General features: G+C 44.7%; 1 protein-coding gene across 3 annotated transcripts in view; it reads left to right on the top strand.

Annotated features, from left to right (window-relative positions):
* SEPTIN8 (septin 8) overlaps positions 1-27,549 on the top strand; it is a 192,197-nt gene that overhangs the window by 136,804 nt on the left and 27,844 nt on the right. For 2 of the 3 annotated variants that reach the window (XM_082254249.1, XM_082254250.1), the window contains exons 8-9: positions 1,094-1,226; positions 1,532-1,722. In XM_082254249.1, the coding sequence (XP_082110375.1) occupies positions 1,094-1,226; positions 1,532-1,722 (324 nt within the window). Of the gene's footprint in view, positions 1-1,093; positions 1,227-1,531; positions 1,723-16,850; positions 17,377-27,549 lie in introns of those variants that run through there. The other variant, XM_082254251.1, reaches the window with a different exon arrangement.

Raw genomic sequence — 27,549 nt, forward strand, 5'->3', positions numbered from 1 at the left:
AGTCCCTACCCCAAACTGAAATATTAAAAAAATTTGTTAAAATAATAGCTTTCAGTAAAGCTTTTAGTTTTGCATAGCGTGGAGAGGGGTTAGAAAGTCTGCCAGTCTTTATTGCTCTTTGTGCCCCCGTTTAGGGAGATATTCATCCCCTCTGTGTGTCCTGTTTACGGTTATCATCGAAAGTAAAAGAAAAACCCAAATTTTTCAGTTGACATCAGCACACTAAGAAGTAAGGTACTTCTAAGAGTTGCAGACTATATCACTATGCGTCACTGATGCCATCCAAGAAAACTGGGGGATAAAAATCTCACAGGAATGGGCTGGATTTTGTGCCCCAAGCGTTCTCGTGATGCACAGTCAATGGAATTTAAAACCGCTCTTATGGCACTTTTCTGTCAGTAGTTCTTAGAACTATCTGCGTGTAATTTTAGGCAAGCATTTGCACTAGTGTCAGTAACATTACCAAATTCAGATTGTTCTTCCCACCACCTCTTTAAGATAAAGTCAATATGGCAGTGACATATTAAAGAATTACCACCAGTTTTCAAATTAGAAATCCAACAGTACGTTAATGTGTTTGCCCTAGATAAGATTATTGAACTGTTCTGTCTCGCCATGTTATGATGTGTAATTCCTAATAAACCCTTTTTGTTTGGATTAAAAAAAAAAAAGAAAACCAACAGTACAGAGGTACGCCAATACTAAGAGCAGGCAGTGCCTGTTGTCATGTATGTGTGTTTCCACACAGGGCTGTATCCCCATTCTGCTGTCGGATTAGCTATTCCCTAGCCCAAAACTAAATGTAAATGGGGGTACAGGTGATGGCATTACCGACCCCAGTACAAACCTCCCCAGCCATGCGCCTGACAGTGTGATGTGTGCAGTGTCCGGAGATGGAGGAAGGACTGTACATTATGGAGACACTCCTTCCTTAGTGCAGACAAAGACATTCATGTACCTGTGTGTGACCAGTACATGAATCGGGTGCAAGCACCTACACTTTTGGTGCTACACCCTAACTGGTTTCTAAAGATTGTCTGCAACTTCCTGTGCTTTCCTCCTTGTACCTTTCTTATGATTCTTGTGCTCTCAGTCTTCAGGAGACTTATGAAGCTAAAAGAAAAGAATTTCTGGAGGACCTACATCGGAAAGAGGAAGAAATGCGGCAGCTGTTTGTCAACAGAGTGAAGGAGACAGAGGCAGAACTGAAGGAAAAGGAGAGGGAAGTAAGTGCCTTTTTGCCATGATCCCGGTTTGATCCAAGCAACTAAAACCTATTTTCAGTTATTCTAATAAAATGGAAAACCAAATGAAGGCATTACTGCCATCTAGTGGTAGCTTGTCTGCTCATAATGTATAACTCGATTATATAGAGCCAAATCGACATATGGTAAATGTAATGAAAGATGATAAACATCAGATATCCACAATGTTTTGATAGCAGAAATTGCCTTGAGGAAAGCAAGTGAACTGTTTTTGCTCATTAATAATGCTGCAGGCTTCATGAGAATATATTGCTCTGTGCTTGTAGCTTCAAGAGAAGTTTGCACATCTGAAGAGGATACACCAAGATGAGAACAGAAAGCTGGAGGAAAAGAGGAAGGAGATGGAGGACGAGATGAACGCCTTCAACAGGCGAAAGATGGCCATGGAATCATTGCAGCCTCAGGGATACCAAGCAACTTCCCAGCAGCCTTTAAAGAAGGATAAAGACAGAAAAAAGTAAGTGTTTACGGTACTTGTGCTCTTACCACAGTTTTTACTTCAGCATTTCTATCCCTGTTTATACTTCACAATGCCGATATGAGGCAGATTTTCCTTTCTGTGTAAAGTTGGATGTAGGCACGAGGACAGTCACCAAACTTAGGGAAGCTCAGCTAAAGCCTGGGAGTTCTTACTGCTGCCATACACATAAGATTGCAAAGTTTTTTTTATTTTCTGTATAGTCTTTGGTAAACAAGGCCCATTCATTCATATGTATTAGTGTTCACTGAGCTCTATTTTCTAAGTTATATTAAGTCCCAAACTTTGGCTGTGTCTTTGCTTAGCCTCAACACTGTGACATTAATCTATTATTATTACAGGTATTTTATGTAACGCTTTACAAACTGTACATGCACATCAGTCACTGCCCTCGAGCTTACATTTTATAGTCCATATCTCGCATGCATATCTACACATACTAGATCTAATTTAGGCAGGAGCCAGTTAATCTACTAACATGGAGTGTGGGACCTAACCGGAGTACCTGGAGGAAACCCACACAAGCACAGAAGAACATGCAAACTCCATGCAGATAGTGTCCTTGTTGGGATTTAAACAAAGGACCCATGTGGTGCAAGACAGAAGTACTAATCACTAGGCAACTGTGCTGTCCTGCCTTGATCGGTTTCCAAACTCCAAATTTCTTCCACCTATACATGCCCAGTGCAGGTAAAAGAAAAACTCCATGAAGTGGCCTGTACTTTTTTCCCAATCAGGGTAATAGGTTTTAGGATAGGAACTAGAAAATGTGCTGCTCCTGATTTTACAAAAAAAAAATGTATCTTTAAATGCATATTCCAGTCCAGCATGATATTTTTTAATTTAGGCAGTTTTCACACGGTGCGTTGTGCTTTGGTCGCAGTGCGGTTGTATCTGCAATTCTCGTGCACTTTACCCACAGTTTTAGCCACAGTCCCATAGACTTTCTATTGCGTTGCATGTTTTTGCAGATGATGCAACATTCGGGACTTTGTGCACTTTCGGAAAACATGTCAATGCACAATCTAATAGCCTATGGAACTGCAGCTAAAACCAAGGGTAAAGCACATATATACCTGCGCGGAGGCCAGATTGCAGTGCACTAGTAAATTAATTCAGTTCACTGAACCTAACTGAGCAGTTTTTCCATTGCTTTTATCAAGTGGACTGACTACTCTTTTCTTGACTGTATAAGCTAGACCCAAATGGTCCCATTATCAGTGGGGCAGGGGTGAAGACACCTCCAGCACTAGCTTATTTGTGGGGGAGATATATTATTAGTCCGTCTAGATGTTGCAACACATCAAATCATTTCTACTCCTTACATTTCTTGGCAGTTGGTGTCTGCATGTAACCTGTTGATGTTGGCTTCTTCCCCAATGCAGTCCAAAACCTTTGGAACAGGGGACTGTCTACTAAAGTCTATGGGTACCTCCATTTAATCTAGCAGCTTGGGATCATAAAGTAAATCTGTTACACGAGAGGCTTGTAGCTCTTTGGAAAAAGCTAGTTGCCTGGATGCCCTGCTGATCCTATTTCCTTTGATCTTTTCACTCATTGACCTAATAGAAGTATACAAAAAGGTATAAGGTATATATTCTGCGTACTTGTTTTGGATCAGTGACTCAGAAAATATGGAAGTCAGAGGGTCAGCATGTCGAGCAACTAGGTGGTTGGCAGTAGCAGCCACAGAGTGGCCTTTAGGACTTTAGCACAATAGCATTTGTTCCTGGATAGCATTAGCAATTTACGGATGTTAGCTGGTGCCTGGGGTTGCCCTTTTAAAGCCTCATCCTTTGCAAAATATAACAACCTTCCCACCCACTTCTAACCCACACTGCAGAGAGTGTTTTTCTTAACTGGTGATATACTTCTAAGTCCCCTGCTAATTCAGGAATGCAGATGCTCCTTCACCTGCTGGTCCCTTATTTATTCCATCATGCCAACGTGGCTTCTCTTCTGGATTCTTAGAGGACCCCACCACTGGACAGCCAAGAGGAAATGTCCAGGTCATTCAAGCAGTGATGTGGACACCTGAAGGAGGGAATATAGTCAGATTTTTTTTTTTACTGCAGCAAGAGAAAAATGGTCTTTAACAAAGGTTTCTCAGTATGTAAAAAAAAAATATCCCGTCCACTAATTCCGTGCTGTTCTCTCCCTGGATTATCTTCTAAGCAAAGAAATTGCTTACTGTAGTTTATCTGCTGAGTCAGTTGAGCAGCATCTGCTGGAGCATGTGCTTGCAAAATTTCTGCATGAATGAGAACTCGCTGAAGGTAAAAATTTATTTATAGCTAAATCTGCCTAAAGTTCTTATTTCTGGGACTAACCTGTCTAGTGTGGCAGTGGTCCTATGTGACTGAGCTGTATATTTAACACAGAATAAAAGACTGAGAATGATCAAGTTATCTTTAAACCATAATGCAACCCAAAAAAAACTTCCAGATATATGAATGATTCATTGCAGAGTCATCTATTCTGTTACCCCCAAAATCCTATTTCCCTTACGTCCTCCGACATTCGCCGCCTCTTCATATTCGTCACAATGGAGTAATTGACCTTTGCTCCGTAGGAGTAGCTAGGCAACAGAATATGTCAATATTAAAGCTTTTAACATATCCCACCCCCAGGGGGTGGTCCCCTCAGTCAATACCCTCCTACTTCCTGTATCCATACCTCAGTTTCATTGTCTAGCTTGTCAGGAGTAGCTGGATGTCTCTATGCTGGTGCAGTTTGTCTCAGCCTTTATCTTCTTTTTTGATTTTATTTGAGTTTTTTTTCTCTCTCTTGCTTAGCTGTTACTTTTGTCAGCATTAGTTAGGTCTTCTGATGAAGAGGATCGCGCGGGCTGGGTCTCGGGCTGGCCCCCCTGGTCGCAGGTTGTGGGCCAGTGGCTTCTCAGCCTGCCATCGAGCGTTCAGTCAGGTATTTTTCCTGGCATATGTGAACGACCCATCCCTGTTCGCTGCAGGGATGCTATGGTGAGGTGGCTACCTCACTGGACGCCATGCGGTTTCGCACCGCAGTTCTGCTGCGTCCTGGCTGCGACTCTCCCTGTCCCATGTGCAGTGGCTTGATCGCTTGTGCGGGTTCCCCACGCCGTTTAGGAGGTAAGTGTATCTGTGTGGGGACCTGTCTGTTTGGGGGGTGTCAGTCTGGGACTGTGTAACCCTGCCTCTGTTCACACTATTGGACTCCCTATCTGTCTTGGCTGCATTCTGTGGGCTGCAAGGAGGGGGGCTATGCTGCACTTTTTCTGTGTCAGACTGTGTGCTGCTTTTTTACTTTGTGACAGGCTGTATGCTGCAGGGCATGATTGGATCGTGTTTATGCATACATGAGGCGGCCGCTGCTGCGGTCTGCCATTGTTTTAATATACTGCACGTGTACTGGTGTTTTCACTGTATGTGGGGAGCGGCGTTTTCGGCGCCAAGCGCCGCCATTTTGGTGGCGATCGCTCCGGCCTCATGCTAACACTGCAGGCGGCCATTTTTTTGTAGCCTTCCATAGGCTTTAATAGAGCGGCCTGTATTGCATCACTTCCTTTTCCCTGGGCGCACCGATCGAGGCAGCAGTGGTCTCTCCAGGTTTTTATCCTCTCTATTCCTGTAATCCTTGCCTGAGTTTGTGCTTTTCCCTGTGGGGGTCGACTTTGTGCTGGTGTGTGTGTGCGGTGGGCTGCGCTCGCCGCGCTTTTAAAGGGGCAGTTACCCTTTGTTCTTCTGCAAACTTTGGGGGCATGGATTCTCAGGAAAGCAAATTTCCTCTCACTTTGGTGGGAGGCCAAGGGGCTGCTGTTTCCCCCCCAGGGGGTGATTTGGCTGCTGTTGTGGCTAACCTTGCTGCTCAGGTGCAAATGCTTGTGGCTGCTCAATCCACAAAACGGCCCAGAGTTTCAATTTCCTCTGATTCAGAGGGTGATGGTGATGGGGCTGCTATGGCTGGGGTCTCCTTATCGAGGTCCCGTTCCTCCCTGGATCTTGTGGGGTCTGAAGGGGAGGCTGAGGTTGAAGGGGTTGATAATTCCCCCCCTGGCTCGTCTGAAGAGCTTGCACTCATGGATGAATTGGTTGCTTCTATCAAACAAACACTGCGTTTGCAGGATGAGCCATGTCCTCCTGCTGTCCTGGCCTCTTATGGGACGCAGCGGAGACGCAAATCATCGCAAGTTTTTCCTTGCACTGAAGATTTTCAGCGCGCTGTTAGTGAACAATGGCGCAATATACGGAAGCCTTTTGCTGTGCCTAGTAGGTTCAAGCTGCGTTATCCCTTCACACCCGCCACTGATGAACGTTGGTGTGTGCCACCTCCGGTGGATCACGCGGTGGCGGTTTTGAATAAGTCCACTGCGATTCCTGCTGAGGATACCCAGGTGTTTCGGGATGCCACGGACAGGAGGCTGGAGTCTTTTGCCCGTCATACTTATTCGGTTACCGGTTCTATGCTAAAAGCTATTTTTGCTTCACTTATGGCAGCTCAGGCGGTCGCGAATTGGACGCAGGTACTTCGGCGCGTCCTGGTGGCTGACTCTGCCCCTCCGGCGACGCTGGCTATGGTGGATCAAATCCATCAGGGAGTCATGTATTTGTGTGATGCGGACTTGGATATAGTCCCGTTGGCTGCACGTGTGCACAGCGTGGCGGTGTTGTCACGCCGCCTGGTTTGGCTGAAGTGTTGGTCTGTGGATCAATCTTCGCGAAAAACCTTGGCTAATCTGTGGTGGTTCCGGTGCCTCATCGGGACAGATTTCGGGGGTTCTATTCCAATCTGTTCACCGTGCCCAGGAAGGAGGGCAAGGTGCGTCCAATTCTGGACCTAAAGGCTCTGAACCGCTTTGTGCGGGTTCGCAAGTTCCGCATGGAATCCCTGCGGTCGGTGGTGGCTGCCCTGGTTCCGGGGGAATTCATGGCCTCCATCGACTTGAAGGATGCGTACCTTCACATCCCCATTTTCGAGGGTCACCAGAGGTACCTTCGATTCGCAATTGCGGAGGATCATTACCAATTCGTGGCGCTACCTTTTGGTCTCGCTTCGGCTCCACGGGTGTTCACCAAGGTGCTTGCACCGGTTCTGGCTTTGTTGAGAGCCCAGGGCATCTCTGTCCTGGGGTATCTGGACAACATTCTGGTTCGGTCTGCGACCAGCCAGGGTCTGGTGAAGGACCTTTCCGTCACGATGCAGACTCTGTAGGAGTTTGGTTGGACGATAAACTTTCCAAAATCGACACTGTGCCTGTCGGTTCGTCTACCCTACCTGGGTATGATTCTGGACTCGGTCCAGGCGAAGGTCTTCCTACCGGACGACAAACTCAGGACTCTTCAGGAAGAAGTCAGGTCCCTCAGGGACGTTCCGTGCTCGTCCATCCGGACGTGCATGCGCTGTTTGCGATTGATGGTCTCGGCTTTCGAGGCGATTCCCTTCGCCCAGTTTCACACACGGGGTCTCCAAGCGGAGATCCTATCCAGGTGGGACGGGCGACCGCAATCTCTGGATCTCCGGATTTCGTTGAGTCATCGCACCAGAAGGGATCTTCTGTGGTGGCTCCAGTCCCCGACGGTGTCGGGGGGCAAGTCTTTTCGTCCTCTCTCATGGACGGTGGTCACCACGGATGCCAGTCTATCGGGCTGGGGTGGTGTTCTGGGCGTTCTGTCCGCCCAGGGAACTTGGTCGGAGGAGGAATCTTCCCTTCCGATCAACATTCTGGAATTGCGAGCGATAAATCTCTGCCTTCGACGTTGGACGGACAGGCTGCAGGGCCGTCCGGTTCGGGTGCAGACTGACAAACACCAAGGGGGCACCAGGAGTGGCCGACATTCTGTCTTGGGCCGAGACACACGTCCCGGCGATTAACGGCGGTTCACATTCCGGGGGTGGAGAACTGGCAGGCGGATTATCTGAGTCGCCAGACCCTGGACCAGGGGGAATGGTCCCTCCACCCGGATGTCTTCCAGATGTTGTGCGCGAAGTGGGGTCTTCCGGAGGTGGACCTGTTCGCGTCTCGTCTGAACAACAAGGTGAAAAGGTTCGTGGCAAGGACGCGCGATCCTCGGGCAGACGCGTCAGACGCGTTGGTAGCTCCGTGGCATCAGTACCGACTGATGTACGCGTTTCCGCCGATTCAACTGCTGTCCAGGTTCCTTCGCAGGTTGAACTCGGAACCGCACGCGGTAATTCTTGTGGCACCGGACTGGCCTCGCCGGTCCTGGTACGCAGACCTCGTGAATCTGGCGGGGCGTCTGCCTCTTCGAGAGGATCTCCTGTCTCAAGGACCGATATTCCATCCTGCTTTACAGTCGCTGGCTTTGACGGCCTGGCTGTTGAAACCGAGGTCCTGAAGGATAGGGATCTCTCCCCTGAGATCATTCACACTTTGATCAACGCGAGGAAGTCTTCCTCGGGGAAGGTCTATTACCGTACTTGGAAGGCCTATTTTGCCTGGTGTAAGTCCAGGGGGTATTCCCCTCGCACGTACTCGGTGTCTAGGGTGTTGTCCTTCCTTCAGACGGGTGTTGACCAGCGTTTGGCGCTGGCTACGATCAAGGGTCAGGTGTCTGCGTTGGCCGTTCTTTTTCAACGTCCTGTGGCATCTAACTCCTTGGTTAGCACTTTTGTTCAAGGGGTGCGACATCTAGTCCCTCCGAGGAGGGAACCTCTGCCTCCTTGGGACTTGAATCTTGTTCTGTCCGTGTTACAACATGCTCCTTTTGAACAGATCAGGAAGATCTCGTTGTCTATGTTGTCCAAGAAGGTCGCCTTTTTGGTGGCGATCACTTCGGCTCGCAGAGTATCGGAGCTGGCAGCTTTGTCCTGCAGGTCTCCGTATCTGGTGCTCCACTTGGATAAGGTGGTCTTGCGACCTAACCCTTCTTTTCTTCCGAAGAGGATTTCGGAATTTCATCTCAATGAGGACATTGTCTTGCCTTCGCTCTGCGCGAAACCTAAACATCCGAAGGAGGTGGATTTGCACTCCCTGGATGTTGTTCGGGCGATCAGGGTTTACCTGAAATTGACTGAATCTTTTCGCAAGTCGGATTCCTTATTTGTCCTTCCAGAGGGTCCTCGGAAGGGCATGGCGGCGTCGGCTTCTACCATCGCCAAATGGATCAAACAGACCATTGAACAGGCCTATGCTTTGAAGGGGAAAGTTCCTCCTATGCCTGTGAAGGCGCACTCTACCAGATCTCTGAGTACGTCTTGGGCCTGTCATCATCGGGCTTCTGTGGCCCAGGTGTGTAAGGCGGCGACTTGGTCGTCCGTTCACACCTTCTCAAAATTCTACAAGGTGGATGTTCAGGCATCGGCAGATGCTTCCTTTGGCCGCAAGGTTCTTAGTGCGGCAGTTCTTTAAGGTCCCTTGTTGGACCCTTGGCTGTTTGGGATGTGTTTTTTATCCCTAGGTTATTTGTTTTTTCCTGGGTTGTTGCTTCTGTTGAGCAAGTTTTTTTCATGCTGCCCAGCTGGTTCCTTCCTTTGGTAAGGTTCCTTTCTCTGATGTGGAGACGGCGTTGCCTTAGGCGCGGCTGCGTTTCCCACCCCTCATGTTTGCACTGCTTTGGGACGTCCCCATTGTGACGAATATGAAGAGGCGGCGACTGTCGGAGGACGTAAGAGAAAACGGAATTTTTGTAAAATCTTACCTGTAAAATTCCTTTCTCTGAGTCCTTCGACAGTCGCCGCCCCCGCCCCTCTTTTGGGGTTTGGTTGTATACTCTACTGCTATTCTACTGAAACTGAGGTATGGATACAGGAAGTAGGAGGGTATTGACTGAGGGGACCACCCCCTGGGGGTGGGATATGTTAAAAGCTTTAATATTGACATATTCTGTTGCCTAGCTACTCCTACGGAGCAAAGGTCAATTACCCCATTGTGACGAATATGAAGAGGCGGCGACTGTCGGAGGACTCAGAGAAAGGAATTTTACAGGTAAGATTTTACAAAAATTCCGTTTTCTCCACTGCAAATATAAAGCAGGCTGTTGGTGTTTTTCAGGGTAATGGAAAATGTGCCCTGACCTTAAAGGATAAGTCCTGGCAAAACCTAACTAATGCTAAACCTGCTCTGTGCCATATTCTAAACCTCATCTATCTAACCATGTAAAGCAAAAATCGCTGTACTTAAGCATTTCTGCACCTGATCCAGTCTGGTCTCCAGCGATGGAAGCTGTGTGCAGGAGAGGACCGACAATGGCTGTGAAATGAATGGGAGGGACTTCCCCCCCCCCCCCCCCCCCTAGACTTGCTATGGGACTTCCGTTGTCAAGTGCCTCTCCTGCACCCGTCTCTACGCTAAAGGTGCCGATGACAGCTTAGCGTGGGACCAAACCGGATCGGCTGCAGAATAGGTAATTACAGCCATTTTTGATTTACAGGGTCAAAGTGATTAGGTTTAGCGATAGTTACGTTTTTGCCTAGACTTATCCTTTAAATGAAGACAGTGAAAACCCCTCCGATTTTTAAAGTTGTCCAATGTGCTAGGGAAAACTGGGCATAACATCATATCTGTGCCAACCTGTCACATGTAAATAATGGGGTGAAGGGTCTATTGGTTATGTCCAGGAGGGACCTAAAAGTGGAGGAAAGAATCTAAGGGGAATCAGACTGCCGTGGTTAACTTATTTTAAAACTACTGCTGGCCTTGCTTGTAAGTAAGCAGATAAAAACTTTTGACTTTTCTTTTATCTTCCTGATCTAATGACATGATGTATTGATGACAGGAGGTCAGCATAACAGCCAGGCTACTATCATTTTTATGAGGTGGTCAGCAATAGCAGCTTCCCTATTCTCACATAACTGGTTTACTTTTAAAACAACGTATAGGCGCTACCCCACTGTCCCAGGGACAATGTGTCCCTGGAAAAGTCCCAGTACTGAAAATTAAAGCAATTTCTTAGCTGCACACCATTGTTTTGTTAGTAGTAGATGTTTAAGAGATTTAAGAATGCCTGATGTAATATGTGGAGCAATTTATTGGCAATGGATCCAACAATAAATCTATTCTATTAGCAGTTATTCAATTTGGGTCCAGCTTGGTAAGCTGGAATTGTCACCCACAGCACCCCCTGCTTTTGATATCGTATATTACCACAGTAACCCTGTACTATACTGATGGTTTAAATCTGGATAAAGATGTTCTTTGAACCCCCCCTTCCCCTCTTTTCTTCTTCTTCTAGTTCTTCTTTCAATCTATCCTGTATGTACGCTTTCTCACTCACTACTTCCCAACGAGTCTTTGCTGCGTACTGGGCAACTCCCCTAGTTGAAAGACCCGTAACCCATGGCCGGTAAAAATTTAGGACTGTCTTAATCAACCTGTTTTTTTTTTTTTTTTTTCCTTCGCCTCCAATGGTACCGTTGTGGTTCATGCTCGGGATTTGCTTGCACTTCCCGGGTGATTGAGTATTCCTAATTGCTACGACTCATTGTTTATTCTGACCATGACCAGTCAAGGTGGTTGTCTACTCCTAAGAAGTATCGGTTTCCTGCTTCTAACCCAGACACATGGCTTAGACCTTATATTTTGTGCTCGTGATAAGCTTTTTGTTTTTTGGTCCTTTAGTCGTTTATGCATTTGTAATTACCCCCAAGTTGCACTTCTTTTTCTGTACTTTGTTTTACCTTCAAAAAAAATTTAATGTAAAAAAAAAAAAATGTCCTTTGAAGTAGGTACTGTACTTTCTGTTCAAGGTCAGCGGGACAATAGGGGACAATGAATGCAGCAGAAAGCCCCTTCATATACTCAATTTCATTGGTTTCATGCATCATCGTGGATGCGATTGGCTGCTATTCACTGGACAGCTTTTTATATGGAAATAACTAAGTTGTAAATCATTCACCTTATTGCAAATATACGAAGTTTGTGGGCAGAGCCAGAGCAAACGGCTGCAAGAAAACCTGAAGTGTTTTCTGTGATTTAGACAAGTGATATACATTTGTAGAGGCGCTGGAGCAATCATTGCTTGTATAACCAACAGAACAATGTGATTTGGGATAAGAACTTTTTTTATAATGTACATCCCAACCTGCACCTATGTAAAAAGTCCATGGCTCTTCCTCTAAAATAAACTAAGGGGCCAATCTTTTAACCAGTATGATCTAACCACATCTACACTGCTGCCTTTAAATAAAATAAATACCTTGCCCCATTTGTAAAACATTGCATTGCGCTTTACAAATTGGTATGTTTGGTTCCATTTTGCACCACTTTAGGCCCCCACAGTTGCCATCCACAGTGGCAGTGAGTCCTGTAGTGTCCCATGTACCATAGTGTCCTATGCAGAGACCTCAGTGGATTATAAATATATCAAATATTTCATTCTTTGCTGCATTTCACATTTATTATGCTACATCTGAATCTCGCTGATGTTTGGGATCCTTCTGTTTAACCACTTTGCATCCTCTCGGTAATATAAAAGTGGTTGGGCAACTTTACAGCTGAAGTTGTGAGCTTGTGTCAACCATTTGGAAGACCAGGTCCTTTTTATATATGGGCTGTGGATGGCAACTGGCTAAAAAATGGTCATCTTACAAAATCACATTCAAGAAAACGTGATCAGACCAAGCACAATTCTTTTATTTTTGATGCAATTAGGAATCCTTCAACATCACAGAAAAGCACTGTCATTAACAAACCACAGAAAAGTAAAATAATAAAATGGTCCTGTTCAAAGATTTACATACCCCTATCTTTTTAAGTAGTATTAAACTCTCAGCGCTTTTTAGCTTAAAGTGTTACTAAACTCACAACAGTAAATTCAGACTTTATATGCAGTAAAGCATGCTTCTTATATTCACTGTGGAACCTAATTGGTCAATCCTCTACTCACTGTGGAACCCGATTGGTCAATCCTCCTCATGTGTAAAAAGTCTGTTTTATCCTGTCTTCTCTGATCCTCCCCTTCTTGCACAGTCCTCAAACCATCTCCTGATAGAACAGAGCCTGGGGGGCAAGCTGAACATGCTTAGTTTGGTGTGCTAGAGTTTTTTTTTTTTCCTGGGAGAGTGCATGTGATCAGCACTGTCCAGACAGAGTCAGGGGACCTGTAGTCTCATGGGACAATCAAGGGAGAGTGAAAACTCCTCCTACAAGCTTTAACCAGACACTGATAGACGTCACAAGACTTATGTACTGCTGATGAGAAAAGGTATTTAGCAGTTTACATTGACATTACACAGAACATGGAAATGCAATTATTTTAGGAAGAGACCAGATATAGTAAATGCAGGGTTCTGGGTTTAGTAACACTTTAAAGGATTGAGCACAGTAAAACAAACATTCCTCCATAAACTACTTGCAGTTTTAAAGCTTTAAGGGCTGCTGGCTCCTCGATCTCTCAGGGCTTCTTCCCTGAACTTCTGGTTTTCATAGGAAAAACTTCAAGTTTAACTAGAGTCATATGTTTGTTTTTTCTATCGTTTTGGATAGAGTGTAGAGGGATTAGATCACCTGTCGGTTTTTTTTGCTGCCTGTGCCCCCATTAAGGAGATTCACCATATATATTTGTCTTGCTTACCATTATCCTTGAAAGTGAAGTAAAAAAAAATCTCACGTTTTGGGTTGTCCCCAAGTAATAGAGGCAAAATCTTCCAATGGGGACACTAGTGCTTAACGAGGATTTTCTGCGTCAGTCTGGTGCTGCTGGGCAAAGCGACGTAGACCTACGTCGCTCGCCTACACGCCTGTAGGGGGCGAGCGGCGGCGCGCTCCCACCCCCGCTCGTTCCCTGGGGACCTAGTGCGAGTGACCGGTGTCTCCGATGTCCGCCGGCCACTGGCGATCTTCCGCAGGAGAGGGAGAAAGGCAGATGGCTGATGTAAACACAGCTGTCTGTCATTCTCCCTGAAGTAATGACAGAGGCTATATGCAATCCTGCTATGTAGGATCGTATGTCTCTGTGATTACTTCACTAACCACGCCCCCTAACAGTATCACGCCCCTAGGGACACACTTAACCCCTTGATCACCAATAAAGTTAACCCCTTCCCTGCCAGTGTCATTTTTACAGTAACCGTGCATATGTATAGCACTGATTACAGTAGTAATGTCACTGGTACCCCCAAAAGTGTGAAAAATGTCAGGGGTCCGATCTGTCTGCCGCAATGTCGCAGTCCCGCAAAAAAATCGCAGATCGCCACCATTACTAGTAAAAAAAAAAAAAAAAAAAACAATAAAAATGACATGAATCTTTCCCGTAGTTAGTAAACGCAATAACATTTGCGCAAACCAATCAAAATACGCTTATTGCGATTTTTTTTTTTTTTTTTACCAAAAATATGTAGCAGAAAACAAATTGGCCTAAAATGTTAAATTTTTATTTTTACATTTTTTTTTGAGAATTTCATATAAAAATATTGTTATTTTTTCAAAATTGTCGCTCTTTTTTTGTTTATAGCGCAAAAAATAAAAATCGCACAGGTGATCAAATACCACCAAAAGAAAGCTCTGTGGGGGAAAAAAAGGACATCAATTTCATTTGGGTACAGCGTCGCACGACCGCGGAATTGTCCGTTAAAGTAACACAGTGCCGAATCGCAAAATAGGGCCTGGTCTTTGAGCAGCCAAATCCTCCGGGGCTAAAGTGGTTAATTCGCAGGGAATGCCTGTCACTTCCTGTTTTGGCTATGGAATAGGAAGTTGAGGGAAATCTCTGCAATGTGACACAGATGGCGGAAAAAAAAAAAAATCTGACCAGGATTATAACCCTCCCTTACTCTATCTAAAATGATAAACGTTTTGCCTATAGTTCTACTTTAACAGTGAACAGTATAGCCTCCATCCAGTCTGTTTGGAGAAGGGAGGAGGAGGAAGGAGCACAGGGAGTGCCATGCAATCCTAGGCTACAGGGTTGTGTGTTTCTATTGATGAACACAGTGTAGGGAGACTCAACTCTAGTCCCTGTATACAAGGGGGGTTCTGAAGGATGTCATCCTAAAACAGGAAACCTGGGACAGTGATCATGACACCAGCTTAAAGTGAAATTAAACGCTGCTACATATTGTTTTTAAATGGGCCGCCAGGAGGTTTAGGTCATAATGGGCTAGCATGCGCAGTATATTAGCACAATATAGCAGACTTGCCTGTCAAATGAAGTCCTCCAGCACTACACTGTCAGCGAACCAGGTTCTTCCATCTTCTCCCGGTCTTCCTTCCGGGTTCACTCTGTTCGGCCACGTGAATGGCCAGGCCGTGATGATGTCACTCCTTTGAGCAAGCACTTTATCACGACTCAAAGGAGTGACTTAAATGTTTTCTCAGCATGCAGTGCTTAAAAGAACTGAGGGTTTAATGTCACTTTAACCAGTTCATCTGTACACTGCTTATGTACCAGAGCCGTTTTTACATTTCTGATTTGTGCCTGTTGATTTGGCAATAACTTTGTTACATAGGGTAACAAAGAAACTAATGCATATATTTTTTAAATGCCAAAACAACTTTGTTTACAGTTTAACCAATTTATTTGTCCTGGGCCTTTAAATGACATGCTGAAATTCCCTCATTTTGACAATGTTTTGTCGACGGGGCAGGAAGTGAAGGGAAATCTCCTTCATAGGACAAAGATAGTTGAAAAAAAAAAAAAACCCTCCCTTAAGCCTGGTACACGATACTATTTATTTTTTCTTGGTTAAACGAAAAAAAAAAAATCAGCTGTACTAACTATTCAATGTTGGTACAGCAATCTCCCCTGCTGTGCTATTGTGTTCTGACAGGGTTTTCTATTGCTGCCTGTATGCGAGTTAGGGAATTTTCTTCTCACCCAGACCTCACAGAAAGGAGAAGAAATCCTACCACCTATTATCATTTGAGGTGTCCGAGAGAACAGACCGTGAGGGAAATTATATATTTTCTAGTAGAGTAGGGAAATTTTAGGACCTCTGTTAAGATTTTATTTTATTGCGGTCTGTGATCCCTTTAGGGAGATTTAATGTTTCGTATAGTCTGGGTATGGGTCGTCCGACCGAAAAGGAAAAGAAGGGAAACTTTTTTTTTTTTCTTTCTACTGTACATACTGACTATTTTATTTAATAGCTGAAATGGTGAAAGTTGATTGTAGCCTCCTCAAACGTAAACACCATAAATCAATTGACCAAGTAGGACTAAGCCCCCGTTCACATAGGGGCGATCCGACTTCGGCTGGCGACCTCCGAGGTCGCGGTGCGAGCAGCGCGCCGCGACCTCGGAGCGGCCGCCACGGACTTCATAACATTGAAGTCTATGGCGGTCGCCTCCTGGTCGCCCCAAAGAAGCTCCGGACCCTTTTTCTAAGTCGGAGCGACTTGTGTCGCTCCTATTAGAACGGGTCCGCAGCTTCCCTATGGAAGGCGACCTGTGAGGCGACCAGGTCGCCTCTATGTGAACGGGGGCTTAGTGAACTAACAACGCCAGATTTTGTAATATTTGGGGTTAGACAATATCCCAAAAAAGTGGTATTTAGTAATAATGAGGCTTAAGCCGGCCATAGATTTTTTTAAATCTTGGCCACTTCCTGTTGAACCGGCGTATATTTACACTCTGTATGGGCAGGATGAATGTAGCCTAGTTGGTCAATTACCTTGGGTAAAACTAGCCTGTCGGATTTACATTTGATTATTACTAGTGGCTGTTATGGCCACTAGCAATAATTAGTGTTTTCCTGGTGGGGTGGTGAGCCCCCAATGTCCCCGTGGGAGGGATTCCCCTATAAACATGGACTGTGTTGATGGGGCAATCGAGCAATTTTGTTTTTCCATTTTTCTTTCCTGTGGTTGCAGGTAAGAATATCATTCCATCTATGGCTGACTTTAGACAGTGCCCCAAAAAAATGGAGACTTGCTAATACGGAGACTTGGACCATATCCAAATCATATGGGATATGGTCCAATGCTGGTACACGCAGGCAGAAATTCATATGTACCAGAAGATAAACTGGTAGCAAGTGTTGATGCAAATTGAATGGTTTCAACTAGACTCCTAAGACCAGGATCTAACACACACTAGGTATAAATAGCACAAGAATACAGCGAGTTCTCCAGTTCGCAGTAACTTATTTTATCTTCTGATTTAACTTTTTTTGTTTATCATTCTTTTTGTTTGTTTTAATCTCACCTTCATTTTATGTTTATTTTTTTTTCAGTTAAGATGCACAGGCTTACATGACAAGATTGGACTTGCAGGTTCATGTCATTTAGTTGCTTGAATTGTCACCACATGCCATCCTTCTCTCTTAACATTGTGAGCGGACCAAAGCATACAGGAAACCTGGAGACTACAGTTTACAGCTAATCAATTCTTTTAATAAGTGCTACAGGTATAATGTGAGACTTGTTCATTCTAGAAGCTTGAAGCTCTCTAACCATCTATGCAACATCATTTTGTATATATACAGTTCTTAAAGATGCTGTATTTTTAATATGTTCATAATATAACCTATCTGGGACAGCCATGTTTTATGACTTTATTGTGTGACAGATTACAATAATATTGACTTGGTATGGTTTTGCTATTTTTTTTTCATTCTTATCGGTTTTCCAAAATAAGTCTGCAGTGGAAATAAAATGTACAACAAATGCTCATTTCCTCTCGCATTTGATGTAGATAAAGTTTGACTCCACCGCAAGTGAAGTGGAGGCTGGCCAATAATGCGAAGTTGAAAATCTTGGGAATAGCTTTTTTTACGGTTTAAATGGCAAAAAAGAAATATTCAAGGCCTTTGATTCATCTTTTTTGATCACTTTTCAAATAGTGTACACATTTTACATACATTTGATAGATGAAGAAAAACTGGCAATATGTTTAGTGCTAGGACTTCTTACTAACCACATCAACTTCTCTGGCATAGAAAGAAGTACAGCCTTTAGTAGGCATTCTGTAGCCTCTTGTGGTGCTCTGGCTTCACCTTCACCCAGACAAAAGTTAACAATGACCATAACAGGGGAGTACCCAGGGACTCCTGCTGGTGGACCTTAGTTATATAATCCAAGTGTTACCTAAAATGGTGAATAACATTGAGTTATGCCAGAAGTAAAGGTGCTAGTTTACTTTTCTTAAAAAAAAAAAAAAATGTATTTTGAGAAATTATCAGTGTAGTGATGTGTAGACTTTTACTAAGCATTTTTCATTCCATTATTTTTCTTTCAGTTCATGTGGGCAGATCAACATTTTGTTCATGGTTTTTAAAGCATCAATTGTTCTATACATTCTCTACCAATACAAGCACTTATTTTTTTTATTTTAATGTATTTTTTGGTAAACAAAGCTTAGGGTTCTACAGCCTTAAAATATTTTGTTATAAATATATTTTGCCCTGGATCTGTGCTTACTGCCAGTTTGTATTACAACTTGGCTTTTCATCTGTTTGCATATACAGTAATGTCTTTTTGAAACCAGCTTACACTTCACTGTGCTTTGTAAACGTATTTGCCTATAGTTCCTTTGACAAAGTTGTTTTGACTGCTATTATTTTATGATATATCTTTATCTAAGTGTATGCAGGGAAGGCATCCAGTTTTTTGCTTTCTTTAGGACTTTAAGCAGGGTACACATGGGCAAAATGTCGGTAAACAACGGACGGTTCAAAAAAAGAAAACAGTCAATATTCGGCCCATGTGTATGTTGGTCTGTCGTACGTGCATGTTGGAAAACCAGCATTTGACCGACTCCCGATCAGCGCTCTTAGCCAATGGCAGAGGGCACTGTACACAGCAGCTCAGCGGGGGAGTTCGCTGAACTAACCTCGCATGGTTAGTACAGCGGCTCCGACCGTAGCGGACAGCTTTTTTTTTTTTTTTTTTTTTGTTCAACAAAAAAAACCGAATAGCGTGTACCTGGCTTTACGCTAGAATTTCCCTGTCTATAGGGCATTTATATAGGAGCTATCACTCACATTATCACTCTACCTACACTTTCTCCCCAAACTGCTAATGGCTAGCTACCTAGAATTTCATCAGGTCAACAGAGCCCGGTGTCAGGTTTTTAAATACATGCAAGAACTTGGCGGCATTTTTTGGTGACACTACACCTTTACTCCAAATTTCTCAACTGAAGCCTGTGTCTGGAAACTTCTTAGGGCTGTAAAGGTTATAACTGACAATCCAGAGTATTTATCTTTTCTTGTAGGTGAAGCCATTTTATCAAGAAAACTTTTCTAAAGCTGGCCATAAATTATACAGTTGCCTTATACAATTTCCTTTAGATTTACCTTTAACTGTGTAAAGGGCCTACCTGATTGCATACAAATTGAAAATGTTTAGGTTTGACCTCATATTTATATGGTTTTGGTAAATCTAAAGGAACATTGTATAATGTATAGCCAGCCTTAATCTCTCACTTTCCAGCTAGCTGCCATTCTCCAAACCTGCTGGGCACAATCTGGTAGCAAAAAGTAAGTCTTGTTAATAGTTCACTTGAAAGACTGATATATACTTTAATTTTTGTTTTGGACAGCATTGTCTGAAAATATTGATTTGTGTACCATTTTGCTAGACTTATCTTATTGCATATAGTTTAGCCTATTTTCAGGCAGTCCAAAGGACACGAACCTCCTCTTTACAGTTCCTGGGCATCCACCTGACTTTGGACTGCATCATTTATGGAATTTTAGCTCTGTTCTGAATAATTAAACCTTTAGTATATAGAGCATATGTTTATTGGTCATTATTTAATTTGCATAGCCTTTACATCCAGGAATTCAGCTAAATATAAGGGGTCGAGATCAACCCTGTAGTTTCACTGGCATGTTTGAAGTCGGTTGATCCTAGGTCTTTAAGCCAGCCATAGATGGAGGGATTTTCTTTCCTGCAGCCACGGGTTGCACGAAAGAAAATCGCTTGATTCCCGATCAACACATTTAGTGTTAATGGGGGAATTACCTCCCATGGAGCCACTAGCAATAATCGCATGTAAAATCCAACAGGCTGGTTTTACCCATTGTAATTGATGGATCAACTTGGATACATTCAGCCTGCTCATATATGGTTTGAACCCTGTCTGGTCCCTGCTGAATCATTGAGATTCAAACAGTCTATGACCAGCTTAAGACTGCCCAGTTATTATCAGTGCACTAAAACAATGGATTATCCAAATGGAAAAAATCTTAGGTAACCTGTCTAGAAGGAAATATAGGGTCCACACTGCTTACTTACCTCTGAAAATGCTATCTGATTGGCTGTTATCTATACTCGCTGGTTCAATCATTTCTGACCCGCTAGCATTCTGAGGGATTAGCGTTCGAGCATATACCAATGATAACCTCCATGTTTCTTTCATAAAACCTTAAACTCTAGTCTAAATTAAATATTAACCCTTGCTATATATATATATATATATATATATATATATATATATATTCATTTTATACATTTTTTTTCATCTACGCATAGCTGGTAGTCCATTTGTCTCCCTTTTGTCGATAATATAATATGAAAATCCCTGCTTGGGAAGTAAGAGGGGACTTCCTAAATGCACTTCCATGCATGCTGTCTCTGTATGCATGCACTTGCATGCTGTCTCTGACATACAGAAAACCTAATGTAAGAAAAAAAAAGTAGTACAGAAGCCACCTTCAGTCTAGATGTGACTAGTGATGCAGGAAACAGGAGGAGGAAGACAAAAAAAAACCAGACAGGCTTTAAGAGGTACGCACCTTGTGACCATGTGAGGTGTTGTTTGTATTCTGGTGCAGTGGACTGCAGAACACTTGGATTCAAGTACAGTGAACTTTCTGACTTTAGCACTGATTTTGCAGTGCTTGCTGGATACCATTTCACTTTTTTTATTTTTTTTATTTAATGTCTCTGATCTTTTTAATTGTTGCCTACAATTATTCTCTGAACATAAGCTACAGAAAAATGCCTGACATCTGCATTCTGTTGTGCATAGTTTAAGAAGCTGCTTTGTGTCTACAAAGTGCACCCAATGAACTGACATATGTATATAATTTCATGTTCTTTTTAAGGGCTCATTTTTTGTAAAGGGCTTTAAAAAAAAAAAAAACATTTGACAAAGTTTTTTACATTTCTAGAGATACCACAAACCATATAGCAGTATTCCACAGTGTAATAATGTGCAGTGGCATCCTGTAACTCCTAAATGTTTTGAACAACTTTATTGATTCAGTAACCCTGAGATACTCTACTTCTTTCCTCTTTCACCTGATGTTTAATCGTGGGGCTTTATGAGAAGACCCCAGTAGAAGGCAAAACACATCAAGGGAGGGAGTGCCTGGAAGGTCTCAACATTGCTGAATCAATAAAGTCAAATAAGCTTTTTTATAAGGTTATGGAGTGTGATGCACATTTTTAGTTGTGGATCAATGTGGGGAAGTGATGGAGCCCGGAGGCTGCTGCCAGCCCCTGTGGCCAGAGTGGCAAAAAGCATGGGAGTTTTCAGAGACCTGTGAGATGTATTAATCTAGCAATACCATTATATAGGACTTGCTAATCTCAAAGGGTGCACTCCCATGGTGGTTTCTGGATATAAAACTACATACTGTATCACAGCAAGATTATCAGTATGTAGGTCAGCGGAGGAGAAAACTGTTTCTATGTAACCACTGATCAGTATTGCCCAATGTAATGGATAAATGAGTGCATAGAATAACTGTTTAAACAAAAAAAAAAATTCATTAGTAAATATTATGAAAGCATCAAATAGACAACTCCAAGTGTTGCCTTGGATATTCTTTATTTTCCATTTTCTTATTGGATGTGTTAAAAATATGTCCAATAGGATTGAGTGGTTTGATAGCGTACAAATGATTTCCAGGCTGCTTAACTACTAAAGCATGTAAGTATAAAAGCAAATTATGTTTACCAAGTTTCCTTATCCTGGTAGGAAATGTCATTTTGTGGTGGCCAAATAATAATCCTGTGTTAAGATACATCTTTATGATCATCATTAAGAAAACATTTTTTTTATATACATGTTTTTCATTATACCATTGTGACTGTATAATTTTAATCTTTTCACCTTTTTCTCACTTTGTACTTTTTGTTTCTTTGTATTAAATCTCACTTTGGGTTTGCATTGCGTTTTGTGTTTTATTTCCATTATGATTATTATGTGATACAAATGTCTACCTCTAACCTACATGTACAATAAATTAAATGGAATAACCTTAAAGGACCACCAAAGCTAAAACAATTGTATTCTTGTAGCTAGAAGTAGGCAATATCCGCAGTGCTATTATTTAGTATATGATTTACTTTTATTTCGCATGTCTTCATTTCCATTTTCTCTAGCGTTCATTGACGGACGCAGTCTCTGTTCTTCATAACAGTAGGGTTATACTGCCCCCTACAGGAGTAGGACACCAGGCAGAAAAGTTCTGGCTACGTCTATGGGCAGTCCCAGGGGGTATACCCCCTCTCCCGGCTATAAGATGTCCGTTTTAATCTGCCTAGTCAGGAGTGAGGATCAGTTCCTTGCTGGGATCTTTGGTCCTGGCAAAAGTTTTTTTTTTTTTTCCCTAGCTAGATTTTTTCAGCAGATTTGTTTCCTGTGAGATCTACAAGCAACTATGCTGGATCTGGGTGACAGGTTGGATATTTGATCCAGTGGTCACCCCAGCCGGCCAGCGAGCGCGCGCAAATCCCAGCTCCATGCTAGGTTGGTGGCGACATAGTCCCACCGGACGGGGACTGGCCCTGCGGGTTAAACGTCTCGCCAGGTCGCATACGGCCAAGTTGCAGTGTTCCTATTGGTGGACAGCCCCCCCAATTCGGTGGAGAGGGGTTCTGTCAGGAGATGGCGCCTGCCTGTTCCAGGTATGGTAATTAAATTGTTCCCCCCCCCGCTCTCCCTCTGGCGGGTTTTGGGGTGAACGTGGGCCCCCCCTTGGAACAGTTGGATCGATCATGCAGGGGGGAAGGGGGGGCTCACCTGTCACTCCAGGGCCCCTTTCCTATCCCATCCAGGAGGCTGGGGGGTCCACACGAGGGTCCCTAGAGGCTTCATAGGCTGCGCGGGGCCGCTGTATTCTAGCCCATGTGCAGAGGAAGATCGGTGGCCATCTTGCTACACCTGAGTGGCCATTTTGCGGTGGATCCCCGTTGAAATCAATGGCGGCCATGTTCTTGGAGTCCCTTAAGGCGTTTTTTGTGGTCACGGAGCCCCTCCCTATACCCTAGAGCTGACACTGGTTTTTCTCAGATGATCGAGATCGCTGCTGACACGTGCTGTGCAGACATTCTGGGCCTTTCTGGTGCACCTTTGGTGGGGATGGTAAGTCTTGGGGGGGTCTCTCTCTCTGTTGGGGGTCTCTGTGCATTCTGCCTGACCTCTTGGGGGCGCTATAACGCGGTGGGACGTTTGGGGAAAAAATTTTTTTTGCATTTTTTTGCTGTAGGGTCCCCCTAGTGCAACATGGACCCTGCAAAACATTCTTCCCCATCTGACCCCTTGGAGGAGGCCGCAAGACCCCCTGGATACCAGCTGTCCATAGTTGCACTGTCGGCGGTCCTAGAATCATTTGTGTGGAGGTGGCCTATAAAGGGCGAGGTGCCAAAAAATGCCCCCCAACTACCCCTGCCTCATTTGATGTGTCAGATTCTGAATCTGATTCAACCACCACAGACGTGGGTCTCCCTGCTGGGTCTACCTCCTCCCGCCCTGTCTCCTCTGATAGTAAGGATGACACCTCTCCCTCCGCCACCGCGCTAGAAAAGGCGCTGGTGGACGCACTGGTTGTATCTGTGCGCGAGACCCTAAAAATGGAGGACTCAGCTGCGACTGAGGCGCAGGTTATGTTTGGCACTCACAAGCCATCCAGAGCGGCGAAGGTTTTTCCCCTTACCGCATATTTTGACAACATGGTCAAAAAAGAGTGGGACAGCCCAAAACGTGCCGCTAAGGTGCCCAAGCGGATTGCTAGGTGCTACCCTTTTGTAGAATCCTTTATTAAAAAGTGGACTGTGCCACCTACGGTGAACCCTCCGGTCTACAGACTGAATAAAGCTACCTTGATCCTAGTGGAGGATTCCTTGTCCTTTAAGGAGAAGGCGGATAGAAAGGCGGAGTCTGTGGCCCGCAATATGTACTCCCTGACTGGGTTTGCGCTCAAACCGGTTTTTACTATTGCCCTTGTCACAAACTTTGACTGACTGGGCTAAGTTACCTGGAGGGAATAAAACTTCCCTCTGCTTTTGTGGAGCTGACGGACCAGTTGATTCAGGGGCTGCAGTTTGTTTGCGATGCCTCGCTGGATGCGGCTCCAATATTGACCCGACTGTCGGTTTCGGCAGTGGTCCTCCGGTGTATACTTTGGCTAAAATGCTGGTCTGCGGATCAGACTTCTAAGAAGGCTGTGACTGATCTGCCTTTTCAGGGTGATAGCCTGTTTGGGGCTACCCTTGATGCCATTATCAAAGGTCTTACGGGGGGGGGGTAAGTACTTTTCTCCCACAGGCTAACAAGGGTGAGGACCCTCGTCGTAGGCGGGGTCCCTCCTTTCCGCACGTAAGATGTTTTTTCCTCCCTCAGGGACGATTGATAAAGGATCAAAGTCCTTCAGGGCCTCCCTGGGTGGCTCCAAGCGACCCTGGTCTGGAAAACAGAAGTCCGGTTTCTCCAGACCTGCGGATAAGGCCTAAAGGTGCGCTCTCATCCATATCTGGGGTGAGGGGACATCTTTGCCAGCTTCCGGAGCTATCCCGACTACAAGACAAGTGGATCCACAAGGTCATACCGGTCCGGCTACAAGATCAAGTTTCGGTCTGTCCCTCCGGTAAGCTTTTTTCCTTTCAATGTGTGACTGTCCCTGGATCGCTTACAAGCTCTCTTTGGGGCGGTGCAGGACCTGTTACAACAAGGAGTAATAGTTCCGGTTTCAAATTCGTAACGTTTTCAGGGGTTTACAGTCTGGAATTAAAAGCACTGAATTGCTTTGCGCAAGTTCAAAAATTCAAGATGAAATACGTTTGCACGGTGGTGGCTTCCCTACACCAGGGGGATTTCATGGCCTTCATAGACATCAAAAATGCGTACCTTTACATCCCAATATGTGCGGGACATCATGTTTTATGTGTTTTGCCATGGGAGAGGATCCCTATCAGTTTGTGGCGTTACCATTTGGTCTCGCCTCTGCTCCTCGGGTCTTCACAAAGGTGTTGGCTCTGGTCCTGGCTTTATTACGCCAGCAGGGATATCAGTCCTGTGTTACCTTAACGATCTGCTTCTCCGTGCGGAGTCTCCCACGGTGCTGGTGACAAACTTGGAGATCATCATGAGAACTCTGGAGGAGTTGGGGTGGATTCTGAACCTTCAGAAGTCGTCCCTGGTTCCTTCCATGAGACTGGACTATTTGGGCCTGACTTTGGATTCGTCCTCAGCCAGGGTGTTTCTTCCTCTGGAAAAACTTCAAAAGCTCCAGACTGCGATTCAGCTACTACTCTCCAGCAAATCGTCGTCTCTTCGGACTTGTATGAGCGTTCCATATGGGACTGATGGTGTCGTCCTTCAAGGCAGTACCTTTCGCTCAATTGCACACGAGAATACACCAAAAGGAAATCCTTCTCAAAAGGAACAAAGATCCAAATTCCCTGGACAATCAGATCCAGTTGCGCCAGGTAACCAGGGGGTCCCTGACATGGCGGCTTCGGTTCCCGACACTCAAACAAGGAAAATCCTTCCTCCCAATATATTGGACAGTTATCACCACAGATGCCAGTCTGTCCGGATGGGGAGGGGTTTTAGGCAAACTTTCTGCTCAAGGGGTTTTGTCTCTGGAGGAATCCAGGTAACCGATCAATGTTCTGGACCTGAATGCGATCAGGCTTTGCCCAGTTCACTGGACGGAGTACCTTCGGGGGCCATCCAGTGCGCATTTAATCAGACAATGGCACAGCTGTGGCTTATGTCAATCGCCAAGGGGCTACCAGGAGTGTCCTGGCGGCCTTAGAGGTGGTGAGCATACTTTGTTGGGCGGAACGTTTTGTTCCAGCTCTTTCTGCCGTTCACATTCCAGGAGTGGAAAATTGGCAGGCGGATTACCTCAGTCGGCAGGCCTTGGCTCCAGGGGAATGGTCTCTCCATCCGGAGGTATTCCAGTAGCTGTGCCATCGTTGGGACACTCCAGACATAGATCTGTTGGCGTCTCAGATCAACAGGGAAGTGCAGAGATTTGTGGACAGCTCTCTGAACCCTCTGGCAGACGCCACAGATGCCCTGGTGGCTCCGTGGGGTCAGTATCAGCTGATGTATGCCTTTCCCCCTCTCAAGTTGCTGCCACGACTTCTTCGCAGGATCGAGTCGGAAGGGATTACGATCATCCTTGTGGCTCCGGACTGGCCTCGCCGAGCTTGGGAGGCCGACCTGGTCAGGCTAGGTGCAGACGTTTTCTGGAGACTTCCTCTCAGGGAGGATCTACTGTCTCAAGAGTTGATCTTCCACCCTGCTTTACAGTCGCTGGCTTTGACGGCTTGGCTGTTAAAAGCCAGCTGTTAAGGATGTGATTGTCTGCTTCTGTGATTCCCACTCTGCTTAAAGTGAGAAAAGCAACTTCTAGAAGGTTCTATCATTGTATGTGGAAGTCATATATTGCGTGGTGCGAGTCTATTGGGGTTCCTCCTCACTCTTACTCGGTGGCTCGGGTCTTGGCCTTCCTTCAACGGGGAGTTGATCAAAAATTGGCCTTGAGTATTATCAAAGGTAAGATTTCGGCCTTGGCAATTCTCTTGCAGAGGCCATTCGCCACCCATTGCCTGGTGCGTAACTTTGTCCAGGGGGTGCAACACTTTGCTCCTCCGGTGCAACCTCAGTTACTATCTTGGGATCTTAATTTGGTGCTGTCAGTTCTCCAGAAACCTCCCTTTGAAAATATTCGAGAGATTCCCCTGCTTACCTTCTCCCAGAAGGTGGCTTTTTTGGTGGCTATTACTTCTGTGTGCGGGGTGTCGGAACTGGCGGCGTTGTCCTGTCGTTCTCCCTATCTGGTGGTTCACTGGGATAAAGCGGTGCTTCGTCAGGATCCGTCCTTCCTTCTGAAGGTGGTTTCCAGTTTCCACTTAAATGAGGATATTGTGCTACTCTCCTTGTGTCCTAAGCCTAAGCATCCTAAGGAATTTTCACTGCATACTTTGGATGTGATTCGGGCAGTCAGGGTGTACTTGGCGACTACGGAGTCTTTTTTTGCAGTCAGATTCGCTCTTTGTACTCATGGATGGACCAAAGAAAGGGTTGCCTGCGTCCACTGCGACTATTTCCAGATGGATCAGACTGTGACGGTGCAATTCAATTAAGGGTCAGGGTCCACCTTTACCTGTTAAGGCGCACTCTACTCGGGCGCTTAGTGCTTCCTGGGCTTTTCACCCAGGAAGCACTAAGCCAGAACTTTTTTTTGGCCAAGTGTCCTACTCGTGTAGGGGGCAGTATAACCCTACTGTTATGAAAAACAGAGACTGCGTCCGTCAATGAACATCAAAGGAATTTGCGGTAAGACAAAAATCCCATTTTTTTTTTTTCCCGCCACATTTCCATGCAGACCACATTGTCCAGCAAAAGTTGTAAGTTACAAGGGTTGAGACAAACCTTATACGGAATGCTTATAAAAGACTGCTTTTATTTATATAAAAACAGCCCCTGCACCTCCACACACATACATATGTAAACACATTCATTAGGTGTTTCGACATGAAAAAACAATATTTATGCTACATGCTATATATTACCATTAATGCCAAAGTAAGATAAATAATTATAGGGTCTGTGATAAACTCTAATGTGCCACCTTTGACTGCAAAACCAAAAATCAGTGCTCAAAATTGTCCAAGAAAATTTTAAGGCTTGATATGTTGGATGCATTTTGTACTCAACACAGCCTCCTCTTTTATATTTTACCA

This window comes from Pelophylax lessonae (assembly GCF_965119305.1).
Source record: "Pelophylax lessonae genome assembly, chromosome: 4".
In the NCBI taxonomy this organism is placed as follows: Eukaryota; Metazoa; Chordata; class Amphibia; order Anura; family Ranidae; genus Pelophylax; species Pelophylax lessonae.